At 38.6% G+C, this 21,717-nt stretch overlaps 1 protein-coding gene across 3 annotated transcripts in view; it reads left to right on the top strand.

The window, feature by feature from the left end:
* LOC127443684 (integrin alpha-11-like) overlaps positions 1-21,717 on the top strand; it is a 106,838-nt gene that overhangs the window by 25,667 nt on the left and 59,454 nt on the right. For 2 of the 3 annotated variants that reach the window (XM_051702478.1, XM_051702470.1), the window contains exons 3-10: positions 6,961-7,073; positions 7,371-7,462; positions 7,715-7,829; positions 8,168-8,295; positions 8,377-8,525; positions 8,927-9,071; positions 9,411-9,576; positions 9,853-9,923. In XM_051702478.1, the coding sequence (XP_051558438.1) occupies positions 6,961-7,073; positions 7,371-7,462; positions 7,715-7,829; positions 8,168-8,295; positions 8,377-8,525; positions 8,927-9,071; positions 9,411-9,576; positions 9,853-9,923 (979 nt within the window). The remainder of the gene's footprint in view (positions 1-6,960; positions 7,074-7,370; positions 7,463-7,714; positions 7,830-8,167; positions 8,296-8,376; positions 8,526-8,926; positions 9,072-9,410; positions 9,577-9,852; positions 9,924-21,717) is intronic. The other variant, XM_051702487.1, reaches the window with a different exon arrangement.

The raw sequence follows: 21,717 nt of genomic DNA, 5'->3' as shown, positions 1-21,717 counted from the left end.
CAAACTAACTAGTAGTTACTAAGCCCTTAGTGTGAACTTTACGTCCCAACTTATTTGAGAACTTACGTACAGCTGGTGCAACCCTACCCTGAAGTTTTATGACGTGTGGTCCGGTTCTGGTCCACTTTTCAACTAAGTGCCCATCAGTTGAACCCTACGGAAATGCCCCTTTTGAAGTGCCCTTCGGTTTGGAACGACCCTTCAACATGGCCTCCACGATTGTTCCCCTTTGAAGTGCCCTTCGGAGGTGGATTTATCCCGTTTGGAACGCAGGGACAATCACCGGCCAGGCAGAGAGAGACACAGCATGCATTAGCATCTCTTAGAGGGCGGTGTTAATCACTTGACTGTCGGGACTCCCTGCTGAGTTAATGGCTTCGAAGACTGAAAAAACACTTCCTTTTTATTGAAAAAACCATTCTGTCACTGAAGCAGGTCTTGCGTTCTCGTCAATTGACCAGTGATCTTCTTCATTTACTGAAGAACAGACAAGACGTCAAGCTGATGTGAATGTTTTCATCGCACTCAGATTCTGTCAGCAAGCTTTTTTTTCTTTCACTAAAATGAGCCACAACAATTTGTTTTTATTGGATGAATTTCTTTACTTACTGAAACCTGCATTTGGACATGCGTTCCACAAAAAGCTTCGACTGGATAAGTAAACAACCATGCACTTTCACAAGGAAAAGTTACTCCATCTTTATGATCACTTCTTTTGTATTGCGGCAGAACAGACACAGGAAGAGAGAGAGCAAGCTCTGTGACTGTGAGAACAGGAATAATGCAAAAGCAACTAATGATGGATACACTGTAAATAACCATAACATAAATTTTCCAGTTTTGGTCCATTTTTAAATATAACCTTGTGAAAGCCGACCAAACCTTATTGCTCTTTGGAGTCAACAAGTGTGTTTTTATGACATATCTAAATGTCATATCATGACAGACTCTTGAAAGAAAAACATTTCTGCTTCCCAGATCTTTGCACAATGTGACTATGAAAAAAAAATCCAATACTTGGATCTTACATTATTTTATGTAACATAAACATAAGCTTTATATTGGTATACAGCTTTATATTATATAAATATATTGTAGTCTACATTTTTATAACATTATGTATAAATATGCATACCTTACAAGTACTTTTATTTTATTTAGTTCATGCTTTAACTTACTTTTGAATAGTTCACTTTCTACCAAATGACACACATTTGTTGCCCAGCTTTTTGCACAATGTGACAATAAATGTATGAAAGAAGAGGATGCAATTTATTTTTGCTATGCATTCTCAATAGGACATGTCTTTAACAAACAACCAAACACAGCAGATACTGCAGACTCTTGGAGTAATATTGAAAATTACCTGTGTATTCAAAAGCTTTAGGTTGATTGGCTGTGAAAATGGGGTGTGACAGTGAAGTGTTGAGAAATTCAAAGAGATTCATTAAGTGTGACATCTTCCCTTCATTATTAATCGGTAAGTGTGACAGGCTCACTGACTATGACGGCAAGATCAGTGAAAACAGTCACTAAGTGTGACACCCCCCACCCAAATCGAGTTGTTCTGAGTCTGCTATTGTTTAGCCAGCTTTAGGTGTCACATTTGTTTGTGTGTGTGTGTGTGTGTGTGTTTTTCTTTTTAGGTTTGTATTGGTTTTAGAAAGTAACTTAAAGTAAAAAGTTTAAGGAAGCTTTTGCAGTCGAAACACAGCTGAAGTTGGTTATGAATTTGTGAATGCACATGTGAATGTATTATTTATTTATTTATTACTTCTACTGTGTATATATTTCATTTATATCATCCTTTACATGGGCCAATGAAACAGTAGATCTCTCAAGTCGCTCACTCGATGTTACGTCCAAGATTGACGGTAGGCGTCGCTCCCGAGAGACCTCCCGCCGGCGCAAGCTTTGCGGGCTTCCTGCTCTTCATCTACAGCGTTTTCACCCGTGTAATATGCCAGTAAAGTTCTCCATCCCTCTGTTAGGACATATGGGTGATGTTGCTTTGCATATCCCCAGATGATATGTGGTATCTATTGTTGCGTGGAAGATGCTCCAAACTGTGGCGTGTGCCCTACTTCGCTCGCATGCACATTTTAAGGCACTAAAGCATCTGCCCCATGACAAAGATTTTGTATACTCCCCCATCAGGCTAGGTACAATATGAATGTCTCTTAAGGCTCTGCTCTGAAACCACATAGAAGGTTGTTTCCCGATCAGTAAAACAACGTCTCAGACCTTGCCCCGTCCCAGTCCCAGCTCTCCATTCGAGCCACTGGAAACAGAAGAATTGCGCACTCTCTCATAAAGACAGCATTACTATTGGCCCTTGCTTGGGTGAAGCATTTAAAACGCATTTACGTTGAGTGTGCACGCCAGCTTAGGCTGTCGAGTCAGCTCTTTGTATGATTTGGAGGCCGGTCCAAAGGCGGAGCAGTCTCTAAACAGGAGGCTGTCTCACTGGGTCATTGATGCTATTAAATTAGCATATGCAAATGCCTGGTGACACAGATTTTGTATACTAACCATAGCGGTTATTTACAAAAGGAATGTCTGTTAAGGCTTCACTCTTAAACCACATAGAATGTTGTTTCTGATCTGTAAAAAAAACTCTCCCGGTGTTATTGAGCACAATAGCAGCTTTTACCGCTCTTGTGACAAAAATCCTTTTGTTTACACCCCATGGCGATTAGTTACAACTTAAATACATGTTCCTGCCAGGTGAACACCTCTGTCTGGGTTGTTAAGCATAATAGCAGTGTTTAATTCTGCTTGAGTGGCATCAGTCTTTTTGTATACTACCCACACGGCTAGTTACACTAAGAAGTCACTTCTGAAGGTTAACCTCTTCTTTGCCTGCACAAAAGAGTGTTCCCGCTTGGCTAACACTTCTTGTTATGCAATTTGCCCAACTTCGGGTTGGCTGGGAATTTTTTTTTACTCTCTCTACATGGTGTAAGAGGTTAATTCTATCTCAAGCCATGCAGCACTCTGGTATCTGTGGGACAGTTGGTCTCTAAAAATATGTGTTAACTGCCTTCGAGAAAGGTAAGGCAGATATCACATTGGTTTTTATCCTTTATCACTCTAACTGCTTCCCCACATGGCAAAGCAAATTACTGGGATTATTTAATCTAATGAATTTTTCCCTAGATTCCATATGGGAAGATTTTATTCTTCCTGCAGATGGTTTAAGGTTCCCCTGCTGGCAGCCCCTTTTATAACCATGATCAAAGTTCTGTGAATTCAGTCCTCCCTCCGAACAGTTCATCACCTCACCTGACGTCATTTCTGTGGAGAAAATTGGCTACCCTCGGACTATGGCAGTGTCACTGTGGTGTCACTCACTGTTCCACATGTGTGGAAGTGGGCTTTCTGCAAACTTTCTACCACATTTTTTGGTAGCAAGCGCAGCCAAATCAGTACTGTGGCATTGTGGTATATGGACACCTACCATCGATCATCAACGTAACATTGAGTTAGCAACTTGAAAGGGAATGTCTAGGTTACTATTGTAACCCCAGTTCCCTGAAAGGAGGGAATGAGACGTTATGTAGCCTTGTCACAATATTGATTGCCGCTGAAAAGGTTTTAGAGATCCTCTCGCCTCTTTAGTCAAATGTCCTGAGGAGGCTGTCTTCCAATCCGCCTTATACTGTATATACTCTTTGAGCATGGAAGGCGGCACTTCGAAAGACATCGCTTGCCCTCGGGTGCGACCCCTAATGTTGATCATCGACATCTCGTTCCCTCCTTTCAGGGAACCAGAGTTACAATAATAACTTAGACGGTTTTCGATGAAGTGTTGGTCTATCCATCAAGGCTATGAGTTATGTTTAAATGGCATCATAAGTGAACAACTTTTTTACTCTCTTTAGGGCCTGCCACTGCCAGTTAGGTGAATTGCATCTTTAATGCTTAGAGGCATGACTGCAAATATAATACATTACAATACCTTACTACATACAGAGATGCAGTTATGTAACAGACATGGATACTTCATAAACATTTACAATGCAATCAGTTAGAGAAAGAATGCTAATTTGGTATAGGTGAAGATTTCTCAGTGTAACATGTAGATCATTAATCTTAAATCAAGTTCCTCTTGGCGGCAATGGGCTTTTTTCTGGGTGGCCATAGCTGAGAGTTTCACATCCACAGAATTATCTATAGGATGGACATAAATACAAAAATGCAGGTGCACCCACACGTACATAAACACATGACAAATAAACACAGACTGTTTATTTTTCAGAAGTTGCTGTTTGAATTCTTTGCAGAGTTTTGACCTTTGTTTGTACTGTGAACTCTGAATTCCACAATCAGCAGGAGGTACTTCAACTTTAGGCTCAAATTCATCTGAAATATGGCCCAGAAACCCACACAGGTGGTAACAGGAAAATGCATCTATCTGTGTATGGCTCAACATCTTGGCACACAAAGCACTAATGATAGATGAAACTGAAATTCCCATTAAAATGTAAAAATAAATAAATAAATAAATAAATAAATATATTTTTTTACTTTCACAGGTATTTACATGGTTAGTTCTACAGTTTATTACAATTATATGTTATTTGCTATTCCATCATTGTAGGATCCCACAGTGCAACAAAATCAGGTTATTTTTATAGTTATTTATTGTGTTATGACAGAAAATTACTAATGTCTGATCAAAAGAGCAGAACAGATATGTTCAATTTCTTGATAAAGTCACAAGTTTTCAAAACATGATGTATGGTATGTTGTTGTCAATCAATAATTCACTTAGTCATAGGGTATGATGTAAGGAGGATATAACATTTGTGGTGCACTTTCATACACCTCAGCACCACGATACCATAAGCAAAGTCTTTCCTCAGTTATCAAATGTAGAAAACATTTGCACATTAAAGACTGTGCCTTTAATCTTTGTTTTTTTTTCCAGAGGGCATAGGCTGCTAGAGCAGAGTTTTGTGGGAGATTGAATATGTAAAAGCTGTGTATTAGTAAGACTATTTCATTCAGTGCTATTAGCCTTTTTGCAGCCCTGCCGCAGAGAGAGAAAAATCTCGACCATAATGAGTCTGAGTCTGATTGATCTAACAGCTCACTGTGTCATTGCCCTGGAAGCTTGGCTAGACCATTAAATCATTACAACAAAAGTCTCCATTCTCATTTGAATCTCTTTTTCTTTTTCATTGCTTTTCCCTTTTTTATTTAAGTAGCTGTGTCCCAAGCTGAACTGTGTAAAGTGCAGTGCCAGAAGCAGCTATAACACCAGTAATAATCACAATATTTATAGCAGTAAAAAATGCACTCAGTCTGAGCTCTTTCTGTGAAAATTATATACAGAGACTCAAAGCTTCTTGTTATATTTCATTCCCAAATTCCACTGCAAATAGCCTGTTGGTATCTTATAATTTTTATAATGGTAATGTGTAAAATATATTTGTCAGGGAAGTTAAATCTAGATTTTGTGGGAATGGTTCAACAGTGAAGCTGGCCAAACAGAGAAATATTTTCAAGTCTAGGGGACCATGATGTTGACTCCTGACCTATTGTAGAACACTGATGGAGGTCTGGATATGTAATAAACGAGTGTCAGATATCGCTCCTCTGAATCGCACTGTCCCTCAGTGGGTATTGTTCCTGTGTAAAGCATTAACCTTTACCACCTGTCAGAATCAGCTTTATATCTGGTGATTATTGGCGTGTGTGAGATCCAAATGATGCTTCTAACTTTTTTCAGTTTAGCGGGATATGATGGTGCCTATTAAAGTTCTTCAAGTGTCCCATTTAACAGAAATATTACAGAATACTTTATATACAGTATACCCTTGAAATAGAGACCTCAATATTTATAAGCCAAGGCTCAAAATAATTGAACCCAGCTTGCTTAATAATGGAACCTACTGTTTAAGATCATTTAGTATTACTTTGAGCTGTGAACTAACCACTGAGTTACAATATGTGAAAGCTAGTGCACTGCTTTTGAGAAAATTTAGCATTTTGCAAGAGAGCCACTCTTTAAAAAAGCAGACAAATAAACTATCGATCATAAAATACTGTAGCTGTAGCATTTTGCAGTGAATGGTCATTTGTTTCCCGTGCTGAATGTAGTTTTACTGACACTCTTTGAGTCTGATGCAATGATACTACCTCATGTCTGTGGTACATTTTAAAAAGGACCTTGCCATGAAACTAATTATATAATCCTGAAGTACATTTAAGACCCCATTCTGGCCTAGCACTTGCATGAAAATGCAGAGACAAGCAGGTTTTCTCTTTCCCTTAAGACCACTGTCAGCATGAAAGAATTCAGTCTCTTGCATAAACAGTTGAAAGTACACATGGTGCTGTGTTTCAGGATCCCTGGTATTCCAGTGATCTGTGACTAGTTAAATGAGTTCTGTACTACAGCTACTTAGTGAAGTGAAGACTTTGCTTTTAAAAGCTGCATGCTTCCGAAAGACATGAGAATTTCTGACTGCTCCCTACTGTGCAGGCTGCTACTGCACCCAAATGATGTGTGTGTCCCTGATTGCTCTCTACAGGAGCAGTATTACGTGTAAAGCATGCCAGCGTTAATGGAGCGATGTGTTTAGTTAGTCTGAGCCATAGGATACATGTGCACATATTTCAACACACACACAAACAGTTCTTAGCAGAGTCCCACATACCTAACCACCCTGCCTGCTTCCATTGATACATTACCTTAGACATCAACATTCAACTTAACCTGTTTAAACATTACTTAGATTCCACTCATCTGCCATCTCTCATTGATTCACTTCCTCTGACCTCCGTTAAATGTCCCTGTTTTCAGAGGGAGCTTAAATCAACAGGCTTCTGACTGTGGGAAGTGGATTACACACCTGCTTTGTGCTTATATATATTACTAGATTTCTGGCTGATGAATGTGGTAAGATGTCAAAGTTAGTATTTATAAGTTTATATTGTGGATGTTTCTAGGTTACTGGTAGGAGCTCCACTGGAAACTAATGGGCAGCATCAGACAGGAGACGTGTACAAATGTCCCTTAAGCAGAAGATCTGGAGGGCCCAGCTGCACCAAACTCAATCTTGGTATGGTGACTCTGGATTCTAATTACTAGATGAATAATTAGCATAATTACTTTTGTAAATGCACTTTTAAATGAGCTGTTATTATTTACTAGCATCAAATAATTACTTCATAAAGCTTCCATAATCTAAGTCTAGACAGGATTAACAAATATGTTTACGATTAGAGGAAGTCCCTGTGTAAAGTGCATATGCCACATATGGACTGTGGTCACATTTAATTCTTAAAAGGTTCAGAGCACAGCCTTTTTGTCTGTTTTGCTTACATGTTTGTAATTCCATCCATTTTTTTCCCTTAAGGAAGGATATCCTTGACAAATGTCTCTGAGCGTAAGGATAAGATGAGACTTGGAATGACCCTTTCATCTAACCCTAAAGATAACAGCTTTGTGGTGAGTTAGAAAAAATATGATGTTATGTTTGGCTGTCTAGCTAGAGATTGTAACGCACATCCAGTGTAATTTTATCAAAGTGCTTCATCTAGCACTTTGACATTTAAACATAACATACTAATATTGTTAATTGTTTATCACATTTAACACCTGTGGAAAGCTATGACATTTTTGTGAAATGATCCCACTATCCCACCAATCAGTGAGTAATTTATTAATGGCGTGCTTAGTTTTATTTGTGATCTTTCACAGGCTTGTGGTCCCCTTTGGTCATATGAATGTGGCAGCTCTTACTACAGCACTGGAATTTGCTCCAGAGTCAATGCCAGCTTCAAATTTTCCCGCACAATTGCTCCTGCTTTTCAAAGTAAGCATAATGCACCTGCTTACTGTACAACTTGATTTAACTAGGACAATTTTCTGTACTGACATTTTTGTAATATGTTTCCACATTCCATCTTTACCATGGATTTTATTTTTATGCTGAATTTGGCCCTGATGTTGTCTGGATCTGTCATAGGCAATAAAAGGTGAAATCAATCTTTTTAAAAAGAAAATGGTCTTGACTGACATTCAACCATTTTTTAAAAAAAAAATTTTTTGGTGTGAGAATCACAGACCTTGTTTTAAAATGGATCACTACAATTTGCTTCTGAATAGAACAATTCCAATTCTGAGTCATTAAATGATAATTTTCTCTATCAGGGTGTGAGACATACATGGACATAGTGATAGTCCTGGATGGATCAAATTCAATCTACCCCTGGAATGAAGTCCAAGATTTCCTAATCAACATCCTGCGCAAGTTTTACGTTGGGCCAGGACAGATTCAGGTGTGTTTAACTTTCTGAAAAATATCTTCATATTTGTCATGTGAAGTGGATCATGTCATTGTCACATTTTAAATTATGCAGGTTGGAGTGGTGCAGTACGGAGAAAAAGTGGTGACTGAGTTTAACCTGAATGACTTCCGCTCTGTCGAGGACGTGGTCAAAGCAGCCCGTAAGATAGGCCAGCGAGGAGGAGAAGAAACCAACACTGCATTGGGAATCAGTGTTGCACGGTACTACATACACATTTATGCACACATAATGGAAAATTACCATTTGACTGTACATTATACCACTTATAACATGCCTACTTATTTAATTAATAAATACTGATTTGAGTTTAAATTATTTTATTGGCTTAATTGTAGATACAGCCAAGAGACAGTAAACAGGCATAGATATGTTGGAAACTTGTACTCAGTTATACAGTTTTGCCACAGACAAATGTCAGTATTTCATAATATTTCACTGCTGAATGCCATAATTGGCCAATAAAAATCAAGAATTTCAATGATTTGGAAAAATCATCTAGCTTCTACTGTATAAGCTTCAAGTACAGTGATGTTCTACTGTACATATATTTGTCAACAGAGCCCAGCAATGACATTTACAAAACATACATTATTATCCACAGCTCGCAGGCCTTTAAAAAGGGAGGTAGAAAAGGAGCAAAAAAGGTGATGATTGTCATTACTGATGGTGAATCACATGACAGCCCTGACCTACAGCAGGTCATCGAGGACAGTGAGAAGGACGGCATTACCCGATATGCCATCGCTGTAAGTCCTGTCTTGCTCACTTCACTTCTTTCTTCCCTGCTTTCTTTCTCTGGCACTCTCTTTAGTCTGCCATTGATCAGATGCCCAATCTCATGCTGAGATAATGAGGCGCAACCCATTTTAAAATGGGCATATTCATTTGGGCTGGAAAGCTTTGAGGCCACATTTAGCAGCTGGCACCAGTGAAATTGACGACAAGGGCCCAATGCTCTAAACCCTACTTACTGGGCTTTACAATTGAAATGTGGGTTTGTGTAGGTGCTCGGGAGGAATGAATCATGTTTGATGATGGAAGCTCTCCTCTGGCTGACTGATTCTTGAGGCCTTTTCACACAACAGGTACTGGGCTACTATAACCGCAGAGGCATCAACCCTGAAGCTTTCCTCAATGAGATCAAGTACATCGCTAGCGACCCTGATGATAAGCATTTTTTTAATGTGACAGATGAGGCAGCTTTGAAGGATATTGTGGATGCTCTGGGAGAGAGGATCTTCAGTTTAGAGGGTAGGAGATTTTACCACCACACACAGCATTGCATCATATTCATAACAGCCAAAAACCTCAGGCTATAAAACATTTACAGTACATCTCTGCACAGCACTGCATTGTAAATCTCAATGGACCAAATCTTAGAATTTATACTACATCTCTTTGAAATATGCTCTGTGTCAGAACTCTTGCCCTTTTAGACTGAAATCTACTTCTAAATCCAAAGTTCCATGTTAACGTGATGGTGGACTCTTTTGCTGACTTCTGTGTTCATTTTGTCTTTGTCCACAGGGACTAGCAAGAATGGGACAGCATTTGGTCTCCAGATGTCTCAGGCTGGCTTCTCCACACACATAGTGGAGGTGAGTCTGTCTACTTTGTTCCTCAAATGTGCAGAGCTGTTTTTCCATGTCTTCTTTTTCAGTGGAAGAAAAAAATGGTTGGTGAGATAAGATTAAGACCTACTTTGTGTGAGACAAAGGTCACTTACTGTATTCTATGACTTTTAATTTGGTTTACTTTCTTTGAACTAAAAACATATCTTTCCTTCTTTCTCTCTTCTTAAACTTTCTGATTTATTTTCTTCTCTATATTTGGTCATCTATATACAGTATGTTGATGTCAGTAATAAAATATACCAAAAATATCATACCTTGACAATGGTGAGAAGATCCCTCCCTGATAATTCAAACAAGCCTATTTCTGATTCTCATTCCAAATAAATTAATAAAAGGCCTAGATTTTCTCAGGGAAGGGATTATTGTGGTGAAAAGTGTGGAGGAGCAGGGGAGAAAAAAAAAAAAAAAAAGAATTCTGTCTTGAACCCAGAGCTGATATCGGAGTATGGTTGCCAAAGCTGGCTTGTCCTCCAGTGCAGACTCAGCACAAATGATACTCCGTACCTGCTGTTCTGGCAGGCCGTCTGCCACACTCTGTCCAAATCTCAGCCCAAACTATACCTGGTGGGTCAGTATCCATCCAAGACTTGCTCTCAACTGTAATGCTCATCATAATGATCCAGGCTGCACAGTTTGTTGATGCAACCACTCAGATGTTCCACTTCATCCCCTGAAGGCAAGCATAACCTGCCGTGGGAATTATAAATATAGTATATAGTCTTTTTAAATTTTTTTTGTGGAAGATACAGATAGGAAAACTCCAGATGGCTGGTGGGATGACTGGAATTCCAGTTCATCAGGCCTCTGGATGACTGGGACAGCATATGCTACAAAAGCAACTTGAGGATTGAAAGGAGGGATAAGTTGTTGGAAAGAATGTTAGCACTCTAGGAGAAAATCATACCTTAAAAAAAAAAAAAAAAAACAGATGGTATTTTCTAAAGCGGGTTGCTTCCAGGTTTAAATAAGTCTTAAGGCACACATAAGGCACACATTTCATGCCACTGAATTAATTTTATTTACCCAAACATTATAATTCTCTCATCATTTACTCACCTTTATGCTGTCTCAAACTCATATGATTTTGTTTCTTTAGTGGAACTCAAACAAAGATATTTTCACAGATTTATGAGATGTTAATATCCATACAATTCAAGTCAATGTGGTCCAACATTTTCAAGCTCAAAAAGGACATAAAGGCAGCACAAAGGTAATCCATATGACTCAGGTGGTTAAATCCATGTCTTCTGAAGTGATACAATCAGTTTTGGGTAAGTAGACCAAAATGTAACTCCTTATTCACTATAAATCTTGCCATTAGCAGTCCCCTTGTCATGTTTATTAGAGAATGAGACCCCATTGACTTGCATTGTATGGATATAAACTTAATTTGTGTTCTGCAGAATAAAGAAAGTCATATGAATTTGAGTTGGCTTAAGTGTGAATAAATGAGAGATTTATAATTTTTGGGTGAACTATTCCTTTAATTTATGTGTGGATTTCTGTCAGTTTAAAAAAAAAAAAAAAATTGTTTAGATATCATAGCAATTTAAAGTTATTACAAAGACATAAATAACAGTGATTCTGCAATTTGAATGATTGTCATTTTTTCCAATGCCAAATTTTTCCAGTAGACCAACTTCCATTAAACTGCACATACAGTACATTACTATATCTGTGTTGAGCACTCAGAAAAGCCACTCACCTGATACAGTCCCAAGATAAGGGTTTAATTAGAGATCAGGTTAAAGTAAGGCAATCAAGAATAGTTATACATTTTAATGTAACATTACATTTAAAAGCTGTATCTTCTGATATAATGAGAGAAACTTAATTCAAAATCTCATTTGCAGCTGAATAAATATTCACCATGAATTCATACACACCATCAAAATACTTGCTCAGATAGTATTTCAGAGTAAACAGATTTAACATCCCATGTGGTGGGGAGTGCAGACAGACACTGTAGGATTAGTAGGGACATGCCTCAGATGTTTTAACTTAGAAAAAAAAAAAAAAAAAAACATAGGAGGTAAATGAGAAAAACATGTCCAGAAAAGTGTTGTGAAAGTCCAGGGGGTGATATTAATTGCACCATGGTGTCATCATATTATTCAGAGGGGAACGGTAAAGTACTGCAGGACCTGGTAGCCCTCAGGTTCAGAGGCAGCCCTGCTGTGTGTTTGTCCCTTAGCTGACCTTCTACATGCACATGTGAAGATGGGTTCCCTTGAAAAGAGAAGTGATACTGAATTTTTGGTAGCAGCGACGAGGTCCTCACATGCAGCCAGCAATATTCCATTTACGTTCAACTCATTTCATGCTATAGAAGCCAGGACGCAGGAGAACCACAAAAGAACATAAGCGATAGTTGTTGCGAGGTTGAGGTTTCACCACAAAGGCACACAGTACCGGGAGATTTCTCTCAAATTCTAGTGGTTTCATTCAAAGTGCATTGCGTTCTCTGATTACAAAATCTTGGTTATCAGCTTTCCATTTATGTTGTTACTCTGAACTAAATCTGTTGCTCTGTCTCACAACAGTGAGTTGAAAGTTCAGATAGAATGTTCTGTCTGAGTGGGATGGCTTGGAATGTTGTTGTTAGTTTATATGTAAGCAACCATCTTGGAATCTTAGTTCTTTCTAAACATGAGCTTCATCAATTTCTCCCTCTCTCATATCCTGACTACGGTCTCCATAATTAACAGAGATGGATGCAAAGCATTTTATCCCTACATAAATTACAACAGAATAAACTCATCATGAGGAGATCAATTGTTTATATGGTTTTCATGGCAATTGACTGCAACACTCTCAGATAAATGTCCTGAGAAAATATACAGGACCTGGCAGGACACTGTGGCAAAATGAGATATAGGGTACAACCGGGCTAAAGGCTCCCTGGGGTTTATTTTCTCCTAAAACACTAAATAGCATCAAAAACTACCACAGCACATTCCTAAACACCTGTTTGTCACTATACACTGCAGAACGTTCCTGTTCCATGAGATCATTACGTGTAACGTCTAAAGATTCATTTTGAGGCAGTTTGATTTAATATTTAATTATTTTTTTATTTTTTTATTATTAAAACTGAGTACAAGTGTCCTGGAAATTATCACATTTATTTTGAGACAAAATGCATGTCACTTTCAATTTTGTTTAAGGTTTTGTTTATTTACTCACCCTCATGATATCCCAGATGTGTATGACTTTCTTTCTTCACCAGAGCACATTTGAAGAAATATATATATATATATATATATATATATATATATATATATATATATATATATATATATATATATATATATATATATATAAATCTTAGCTCAGTAGGTCCTTAAAATGCAAGTGAATGGAAATTTCTTTTGATGCTCCAAAAATCACAGACAGTCAGCATAGATGTCATCCATACAACACCAGCTGTTCAAAAAATGCTTTCTAAAAGGACACGATCGCTTTTGGTGTGAAAACGATAAATATTTAAGTACTTTTTAACTATAATCCAATGCTTCACAAGAGGTTGGAGTCCAAGCGGTCTCTCGTGTGACACATTCGCGTTGCCATGGATACAGATGTAATCTCATGTTCTCCACTCGGTTGAGACATTCAGGATGAGCACATAAGCACAACATTGTGAGTAAAGAAACAGATAAATACAAATCTAAAGCAAAATCAATTAAGCTTCTGTACAGCGTTCCCCCTTTTCACTTCTAAACAGCGCTGCTCTTTCAGCTGTGACGCACATGTCAGTCCTCACGTGTTTCAAATGCCAATGCGATTATGTCACGCGTGTACCGCTGTCGATCAGAAGCATGATTTAGATTTTAAAAAGTAATTAATGTCGCTGTAACGTTCTCAGTCTCAAGGGGGAATGGAGGACGCGGGAGTCGGCATTGCAGTCCACGTAAGTTTCCTTTCATTCTCAGGTTTCCAGTCACACTTTTGCCTTTTCACGACTACTTTAGTTTACACTCATCAGCTTCAGTGATAATAGTCAACATAAATTCATAAATACTAAATCAACAGCTTTGCAGCATTCAGCTCCACGTAACATTGGGTGTGCATGTGACTGTGACTCTCTCTGCCGGTCTATTGTTCCGCCAGCTTTTTAAAGCCCATCTCCACCATCACTGAAATGAGATGCAGGTGTTTAATATCAACAAATACCAGGTGATGGCCCTTAACGCTTCCTCTCTCTCCACTGACAGACACACGACCACATCCCGCTCCACAGTCACTTTAGAAGGCATTAATTGAACAGCTGGTGTCGTATGGATGAAGTTTATGCTGACTATCTGTGATTTTTGGAGCATCAAAAGAGAAATCTCCATTCACTTGCATTTTAAGGACCTACTAATCTAAGAAATGTTTCTATTTTTCTTCAAATGTGTTCTGGTGAAGAAAGAAAGTCATACACACCTGGGATATCATAAGTGTGAGTAAATAATGAGAGAATTTTCATTTTTGCGTGAACTATCCCTTTAAAGTGAGGCGAATAGATTTGTTATGGAAAATGTGGGCTCACATTGACTGATCTGATCATAATAGAGATTCACTTGTTTATAGAATACTTGAGATGTTATGAAATGTCAAATGTGATTGAAATGAACAAGAAACAATGCAACCTTTTTTGAAGCATTTATTTTGAATAAGCATTATCTTAATTTGTTACTCAAAAAAGCATCTTATAACAGCTGCCTGAGCCTTACTCACAGCTTTTAGTATATTTCAAAATAATAATGATAAAAATTATGTTGCTTTGTGGGGCCCCCTGGTGTCTCAGGGGCCCTAAGCGGCTGCTGTTCGTCCCTGTTAGTCATTATGTTAAGGCTGTCCGATTAGACCCATGAACACTTCTTTGCATGAAGGAAAAATTCTGTGTGTATTTGAAAATATGTTACTCCACAGGAATAAAGTAAGCAGGTGTCTTAACACTGCATGTATGAATGAAACCAAAATATCTGCCATTATGTGAATGTTAAATTAAAGTGAAACGGAGCACTTTGCGTTCATTATCAAAATTTTGGGGCCCGTTCTTCGTACATTAATTAGGGAGTTAACTGGATTTCATTGTTGAAGATTTGACCCAATCCTGGATTGTTACATTCTTCGAAGAACATATTGGAGTTGATTTCATGGCAACAGGTGGGGAAGCTCAAACCTGCTCAGGAGCAGACTTTTTTAACATGAAAAGGATTAGATCGCACCTTTATAAGCAGATGCGATACTGGAAGTCAAATAACAATATTCTAGATAATAATTGGTACAGCCCATTTTGCTCATTTAGAGGGACCGCTTTAGTCGTGAGGGAGTAATTTACTTAAACAAAATTAAAAAAAAACGTGCATAAACGTCAAAGTTGTCTGTCTGCATTGACCTTGGTTCTTAGTGCCCTCTACAGCTCAACAGATGCAAAGAACTTAAAGGGGTCATAACATACCCTATTTTTTTTTTTTCTTTTTTACAATTTTATTTTCCCTGAGGTCCACCTAAAATGTTAGTATCTATCTATCTATCTATCTATCTATCTATCTATCTATCTATCTATATTATTTATTTATTTGTTTATTTTTATTTTGCACCAAAACTCATAATTTAGTAATGTATATAATAATTTTCCACCCTGTCTCTGGCCCTCTGTCTGAAACACTCCATTTCAAGCTCTCTGCCCTTTAAAACTTCAGTGTAAATGCCCACTGTTATGATTGGCTAACATCCAGACATAATTTAATTGCAATCCGAAAAAATGAACAAACACCACAAGACTACAACATTTATAAAACCAAGTTTCAGGATGTAAGGGGGAAGTCACCCACTGGTCCAAGGACAGTATCCAGTGGCGTGGCTGAAGGTCTCCTGCGTGTTTTGTCTTATCGTGTGCGACATTAAATAATACTTTGATTATTTGATTTGAGTTCCATGTTTTATTAATCTTATCACTTTTAAATTCTCTCTTCTACACTGCATTTGTTATTTCAATGTTATTTGGGTCCTGTGCTGGCCAGACACAGGTCCTTTAACTACAAAACTAATCAGTTTCAGATATTAGTAAGTTTTAGACTAAGTCCTTATAGGTTCTTGGCTTTATCCATTTAGTCTTATTTGGCTAAGTTCATACAGATTCTCGACTCACCGTTTAGCCCCAGTCAATCAAGTTCTGTTTTACAGATTCTCGGTCCTACCCTTAGTATTCCCATTTAATTCTACTTGGCTAAGTTCTATTATAGATTCTCGGTTTGCCGTTTAGCCTTTTACATACTTAACTAATGGGTTACTTATGAAGTAGCTTAGTTAAGCCAACTCTGACCATAGATTTCTAGTTAAGAAGAAATATACTAGAAAACAGTCCAGAATGAATCATAATAACAATTTATTTTCCAGGTAATAGTAATATATTCAAACAATCCAATTAAAATATTAAATCAAATTCAAAGCTATTAATGAACCAAGCATAATAATATAATTAAAGTTGCATTCCATTCAAACATTTACCAAACATAAGAAAAACAAATTTCAATTACCTGGTAGAGAAAAAACAACACACAATGTTTACTGTGTGGATCATCTGGCTACAGAGACCTTGATAAATATAAACTACATGCAGCGGTACAGCATGGGAAATCTGCTTACAGATTCCCCGAGCTTCTTGCCAACTTTCCTTAAATATCCAGACAGAATAAACATTGTGTACCAAATGGTATTATCCTTTGAACAATGAGAATTTGGGGGTGAATGAACAGCAGAATGAGATGCGTTTTTAAAAGTTGTGCACTTAAAACGCGTCAAAAAGATCAAAGATGTCCATATCGGTGCATGTTTGCAAAAGAGTAAGAATTAAAAATAGCACAGATGGGTGCAAAAAGGTCCAGGATGCCTTCAAAACAACAAGAAACAGTGCAGCTGAATGAAACAGAATGGAGGTCTCCTTTTTAAGAGTTATAACTTGACATTGTGTCTTTTCAAAAACGGCGCAAAATGTATGATAATGGTCAAAGCCTTTCATCTAGTGTAGAAAAACATTTAAATTCAGACAGGCACATGAAGATGTCCCCTTTACTGTAGATGAATCTCCCACAACATGCCCTCTCTCCTCTTCACCTGTGACTGACTGTGAGCACCAGTGGGCGGGCCAAGGGTGCAATGACGTAAAAAAGGTGTTGATGTCTTGCAGAAAAGGCTATCATATGCAGATGTATTTGATCCTTGTGATGTCACAAGTTCCACAAATTCCAAACGTCCTGTTTCTAGAGCCTGGCTTAAATAAATGCTATTTTTCTATCAAGGTGTATGTTTTTATAGTATAATGACCTTTTACGTATGTCAGAAGATAAAGGAAAATTTGATTCCTCATGTCATGACTCCTTTCATCAAAAAGTGATGTCTGCATTTGTGCCATTAGAAAACTGTACATGTTTTTTTTTTTTTTTTTTTTTTTTTAATCGGACTAATCATTTAACTATTGGTATTTTACTACTAATCATTTAGTTATTTCTAATGTAACTTATCACACATTCAGCAAATTGTGGTGGGAAGTGGGATAGATTTTTTTTTTTTCATGCTTTTTTAATAAAACTATTTTAATAAACATTAATGAACAAGCAAACTCTGAACAGCAAGCAGGGGTAGTCAGTGAGGGATTGCAGTTTTATTTTTATATTTTCTATTATTTACTTTGTTTTGTAATCAAACTGCATTACTGAACAACGATAAGCTGGCCAAAATTATCCTAACAATAGCAACCAGGGGTAGGCAGCGGTGTAGTGTTTGGGATGTTTTTATTATTATTATTTATCTATTTTTTGTAATTGAACTATGCTACAAGCTGAACATCAACAACCATCAGTGTTTCTTACTTGTGCCAGTGTTACTGTGTCACAATGATTTTTGACAGTAACAGTATCTGTTCATATCACTTACTGTATCTCTATACTTTATTATAGATCAGGGGTTCATATCCATTCTCTCTCTTTCTCTCTCTCTCGCCCTGTTACATAATTTTTCAATGCTCTTCTATCATTGTAGGCTGACTTTTCTTCTCTAAAGGAAGAGCATGCACATAAATTGAGGTTGAGACTGTCGCAACAAATACCAGAAGCTCATTAGTCATTCGATTTATAAAAGATCCATTTGCACGACCAACTGCTGATTGTATGCAAGTCAATCATATCACTTGAAACATAGGGGAGCACTAGAACACAGAGAAAAATTCATGAGATGAGATCATTCATGATAGAGCTAATGTTTTTTTCTTTCACCAGATGTGGAAGAATGTCGCTAAAGCAGAATACAAAAGTCGTTAAAATTGTTGCTAATCGCTAGATAGGTCTTTAAAGGAATAGTTTACCCAAACAATTCTCTCAATTTTCACTTACTCTGATGCCATCCCAGATGTGTATGATTGTCTTTCTTCAGCAGAACACAAATGAAGATTTTTAGAAGGAGATAGAGCTCTGTCAAGTCCTTATAATGCAAGTAAACAGGTGCCAGCACTTTGACGGTCCAAAAGTAACATTTAGGCAGCATAAAAGTAATCCATGGGACTCCAGTTGATCAATGAATGTCTTCTGAAGCAAATCGATAGGTTTATGTAAGAAACAAGTCAATAATTAAAACATTTTAAACTTTAAATCCAGGGGTCTGATGCTGTTTGAAATGGCCGAAATCTCACGTGACCGTGGATGCCTCTTGATCAAAGATCTTGTAGCCTAGTTTGTACACCTCATCTTCAGTCTGTTGTGTAGTATGTGCGCTGCTATGATAAGACGACAGATGACAAGAAACCTTGTGTAATGTGAGCAGTACAGCGATTCAGGTAGTCTGGCAGTCATGTAGTGAGCGTGCGGCTTTACTTGCTGGGAGTCAAAAAGTTGCTAAATCTAGTGACAAAGACGCTAAATTGGCAACAGTATGTTAAATAGGGAAGAAATGAGGAGGGTATGGTTAGTTTGTGGGACCTTTTAGGGGGAGTCTGAGATCATTTGTGTTGTTCACATATACACATTATAACAATTTTAGACCGTTTTGTTGTGTTAGCTATCTTATAATAAGGAGACATACAGTCATGTAGTGCTCAACTACTCCTTTACTCCGGAACTCACATAGTGCCTTATGTGTTACATCCAAATAGGTTCCTCTAACAACAATAGCATTACACTTAATAATGCCCTTTTCAGAACACCCCCCCTTTTAAGTAAGAACTATTTTAAATGAAAATACATCCTGTTATATATAACCCCCTAATTGCAAATACAACATTACAGAACTTAACCCCCTAATTGCAAATACAACATTACAAAACTTTCAACCTCATTTTCCCAGTAACTATCTGCAATACCTTCTCGTTAATCAAATACCTTAAACACCATATTTATTTTTCCCATAACCTATTTCTCTCTCTCCTTTGTTTTCTCTCCTTTTTTTTTCTCTGCTACAAATCCAGCTGTTCAGGAAGTCGTGACAATCGACCTGAATTTGTCACATAGGGTGCTTTGTTCATGTCCGTGTCTCTAGAATTATGAGTATGTGTGTCAGTGTTACTCGCTCAGGGTTTGTGTCAATTGTAACTGCCAGTTTTGGATGAAGTGGTGGGTCAACTGCATGCATGTGTGTGCGATTCTCCTGATCAGTCCTTCATCAGTGTGTATGATATAGGACCTTGGTGTTTTTGCTTGACCGATGACTGTTCCTTGTGATTTCTCTCTTGGCAGCCACACATTTTTCCCGGGCTGCAGTGTTGGTAAGGGACGTGCTTTGTGACGCAAATCATACAGGCGTTGTTGATTCTCTTTTGCTCGCTTTTCTGACTTCCTGAGACTTTTGATGTTCGGCCATCGAGGGAATAACGATGTTGGAAGCTGTGGTATTGTAGTGCGCAACTGTCATCCCATGAGGAGTTGTGCTGGGGAGTAACCACTTTCCAGAGGTGTGGCCCAATACTTCAGCAAAGCTTTTTCTTTCTCTCCCACCCCCCCCCCCCCCCCAGAGTCCTTTTACTGTGGCTACAGCATGCTCTGCCTCGCCATTTGTCTGCGGGTATCTTGGACTGCTGGTAATATGTGTAAACCCGTACTCTGTGGCAAAGTTCTTAAAGACTGCACAGCTGTACTGTGGGCCACTGTCAGACATAACGGACTCAGGGATTCCATGGTGGCTGAATGCCTCCTTCAGAGCTGCAATGACCGTGTTGGCTGTGGTGACATTTAGACGTGCTACTTCTATGTAGCATGAGAAGTAATCCACGACAAGAAGATATGTATTCGTCTCCCAGAAAAATAAATCTGTGCCCACCCGTTGCCATGGTCACTTCGGCATAGGAGTGGTCAACAAAGGCTCTCTGTGTTCCGCTCTATACTGTGAACATATACTGCAGCTTTCCACCAGCTGACTGATATGCACAGACATTTCCAGCCACCAAACGGACTGGCGAGCTCTCGCTCTGCATTTGACAATCGCTTGATGTCCTTGATATATACTGTGGAGGATATCTTGTCTCATACCGTGAGGTATCACAATTTGTCCCCTGAGAAGCAGCTCTCCAGCCACAGTGAGGTTTTCTCTTTCAGGCCAGTATGGCCCCAGCTCTGGTGATATATCATGTTTCTCAGGCCACTCAGTCTCACAGTATTGGATTATTTTAGCACAGATAGGGTCCGCCTTCTGTTTCTTAACTATCTCTTTCAACCTTGCTTCTGTTGCTGGAAAGCTTTGAATTTCATCATCCATAAACACTTTGACATCACTCTCGTTTTCTTTCTCAGCTTGTGTGAATGTGTTTAACTGGAGCTCTAGATAATGTGTCAGTGGTTATCAATCGCTTACCAGGCACATGCACAATGTCAAAAGAGAACTTCAACAGCCTCAGTCAAAATCGCAGTATTCGTGGAGGGAGCTCATCTAGCGCTTTGGTGCTCAGCAGTGGCAGAAGCGGCTTGTTATCCGTCTCCAGTTTAAACTTCAGACCAAGAAGGTAGGACGACAGACGTTCACATGCCCATGTGACTGCTAGGGCTTCCTTCTCAATTTGAGCATAATGTTTTTCAGCCTCAGTAAGTCCCCTAGAGATGAATACAGCTGGTTTCCATGTTCCATCTGGCTGCTTTTGACTCAGGACTCCCCCCAAGCCAAAGAAAGAGGCGTCGGCTGAAACACACGTCTCAGCTGATGATGAGCTCAGTTCTGTTTTCAATTTCTGGAATGCCTCTTTCTGTGGTGTTCCCCGGTGCCATTTGTTTTTCTCACTGAGTAGATCTTTGAGTGGGCGGGTGTAAGATGCAAGATGGGGTAAAAATTGGCCTAGATAATTAGCCATTCCCATTACTCTCCTCACTCCTTCCACTCCGGTTGGATCAGCCATCTCTATGATCGCTCTGACTTTGTCAAGATCTGGTGTGACACCGTCTGCTGTGATGCGGTGTCCCACAAACATTATGTTATCTGACACAAACACACATTTTTCATTCAGCGTCAAACCTTCATTTTCCAGTCTCTTAAGGACCTGATGCAATCTCTCATTGTGTTGCTGCATATCCTCTCCGTTAACTAATATGTCGTCAGCGTGACACACAACTCCGTCGCAGTCTTCCAACATCTGCGACATGCAACGTTGAAAATGTTCTGGGGCCGACAAAATCCCGAATGGTAGATGGTTGAATGCATATCTCCCGAATGGGGTGATAAACGTTGTGAGGAGTGAGCTTTCCTCATACAATATAATTTGCCAGAAGCCAGACGTAGCGTCCAGCTTTGTGAATAC

This window comes from Myxocyprinus asiaticus, chromosome 1 (assembly GCF_019703515.2).
Source record: "Myxocyprinus asiaticus isolate MX2 ecotype Aquarium Trade chromosome 1, UBuf_Myxa_2, whole genome shotgun sequence".
Lineage (NCBI taxonomy): Eukaryota > Metazoa > Chordata > Actinopteri > Cypriniformes > Catostomidae > Myxocyprinus > Myxocyprinus asiaticus.
The sequence above is the reverse complement of the archived record's forward strand: the minus strand, read 5'-3'. Positions and strand labels throughout refer to the sequence as shown.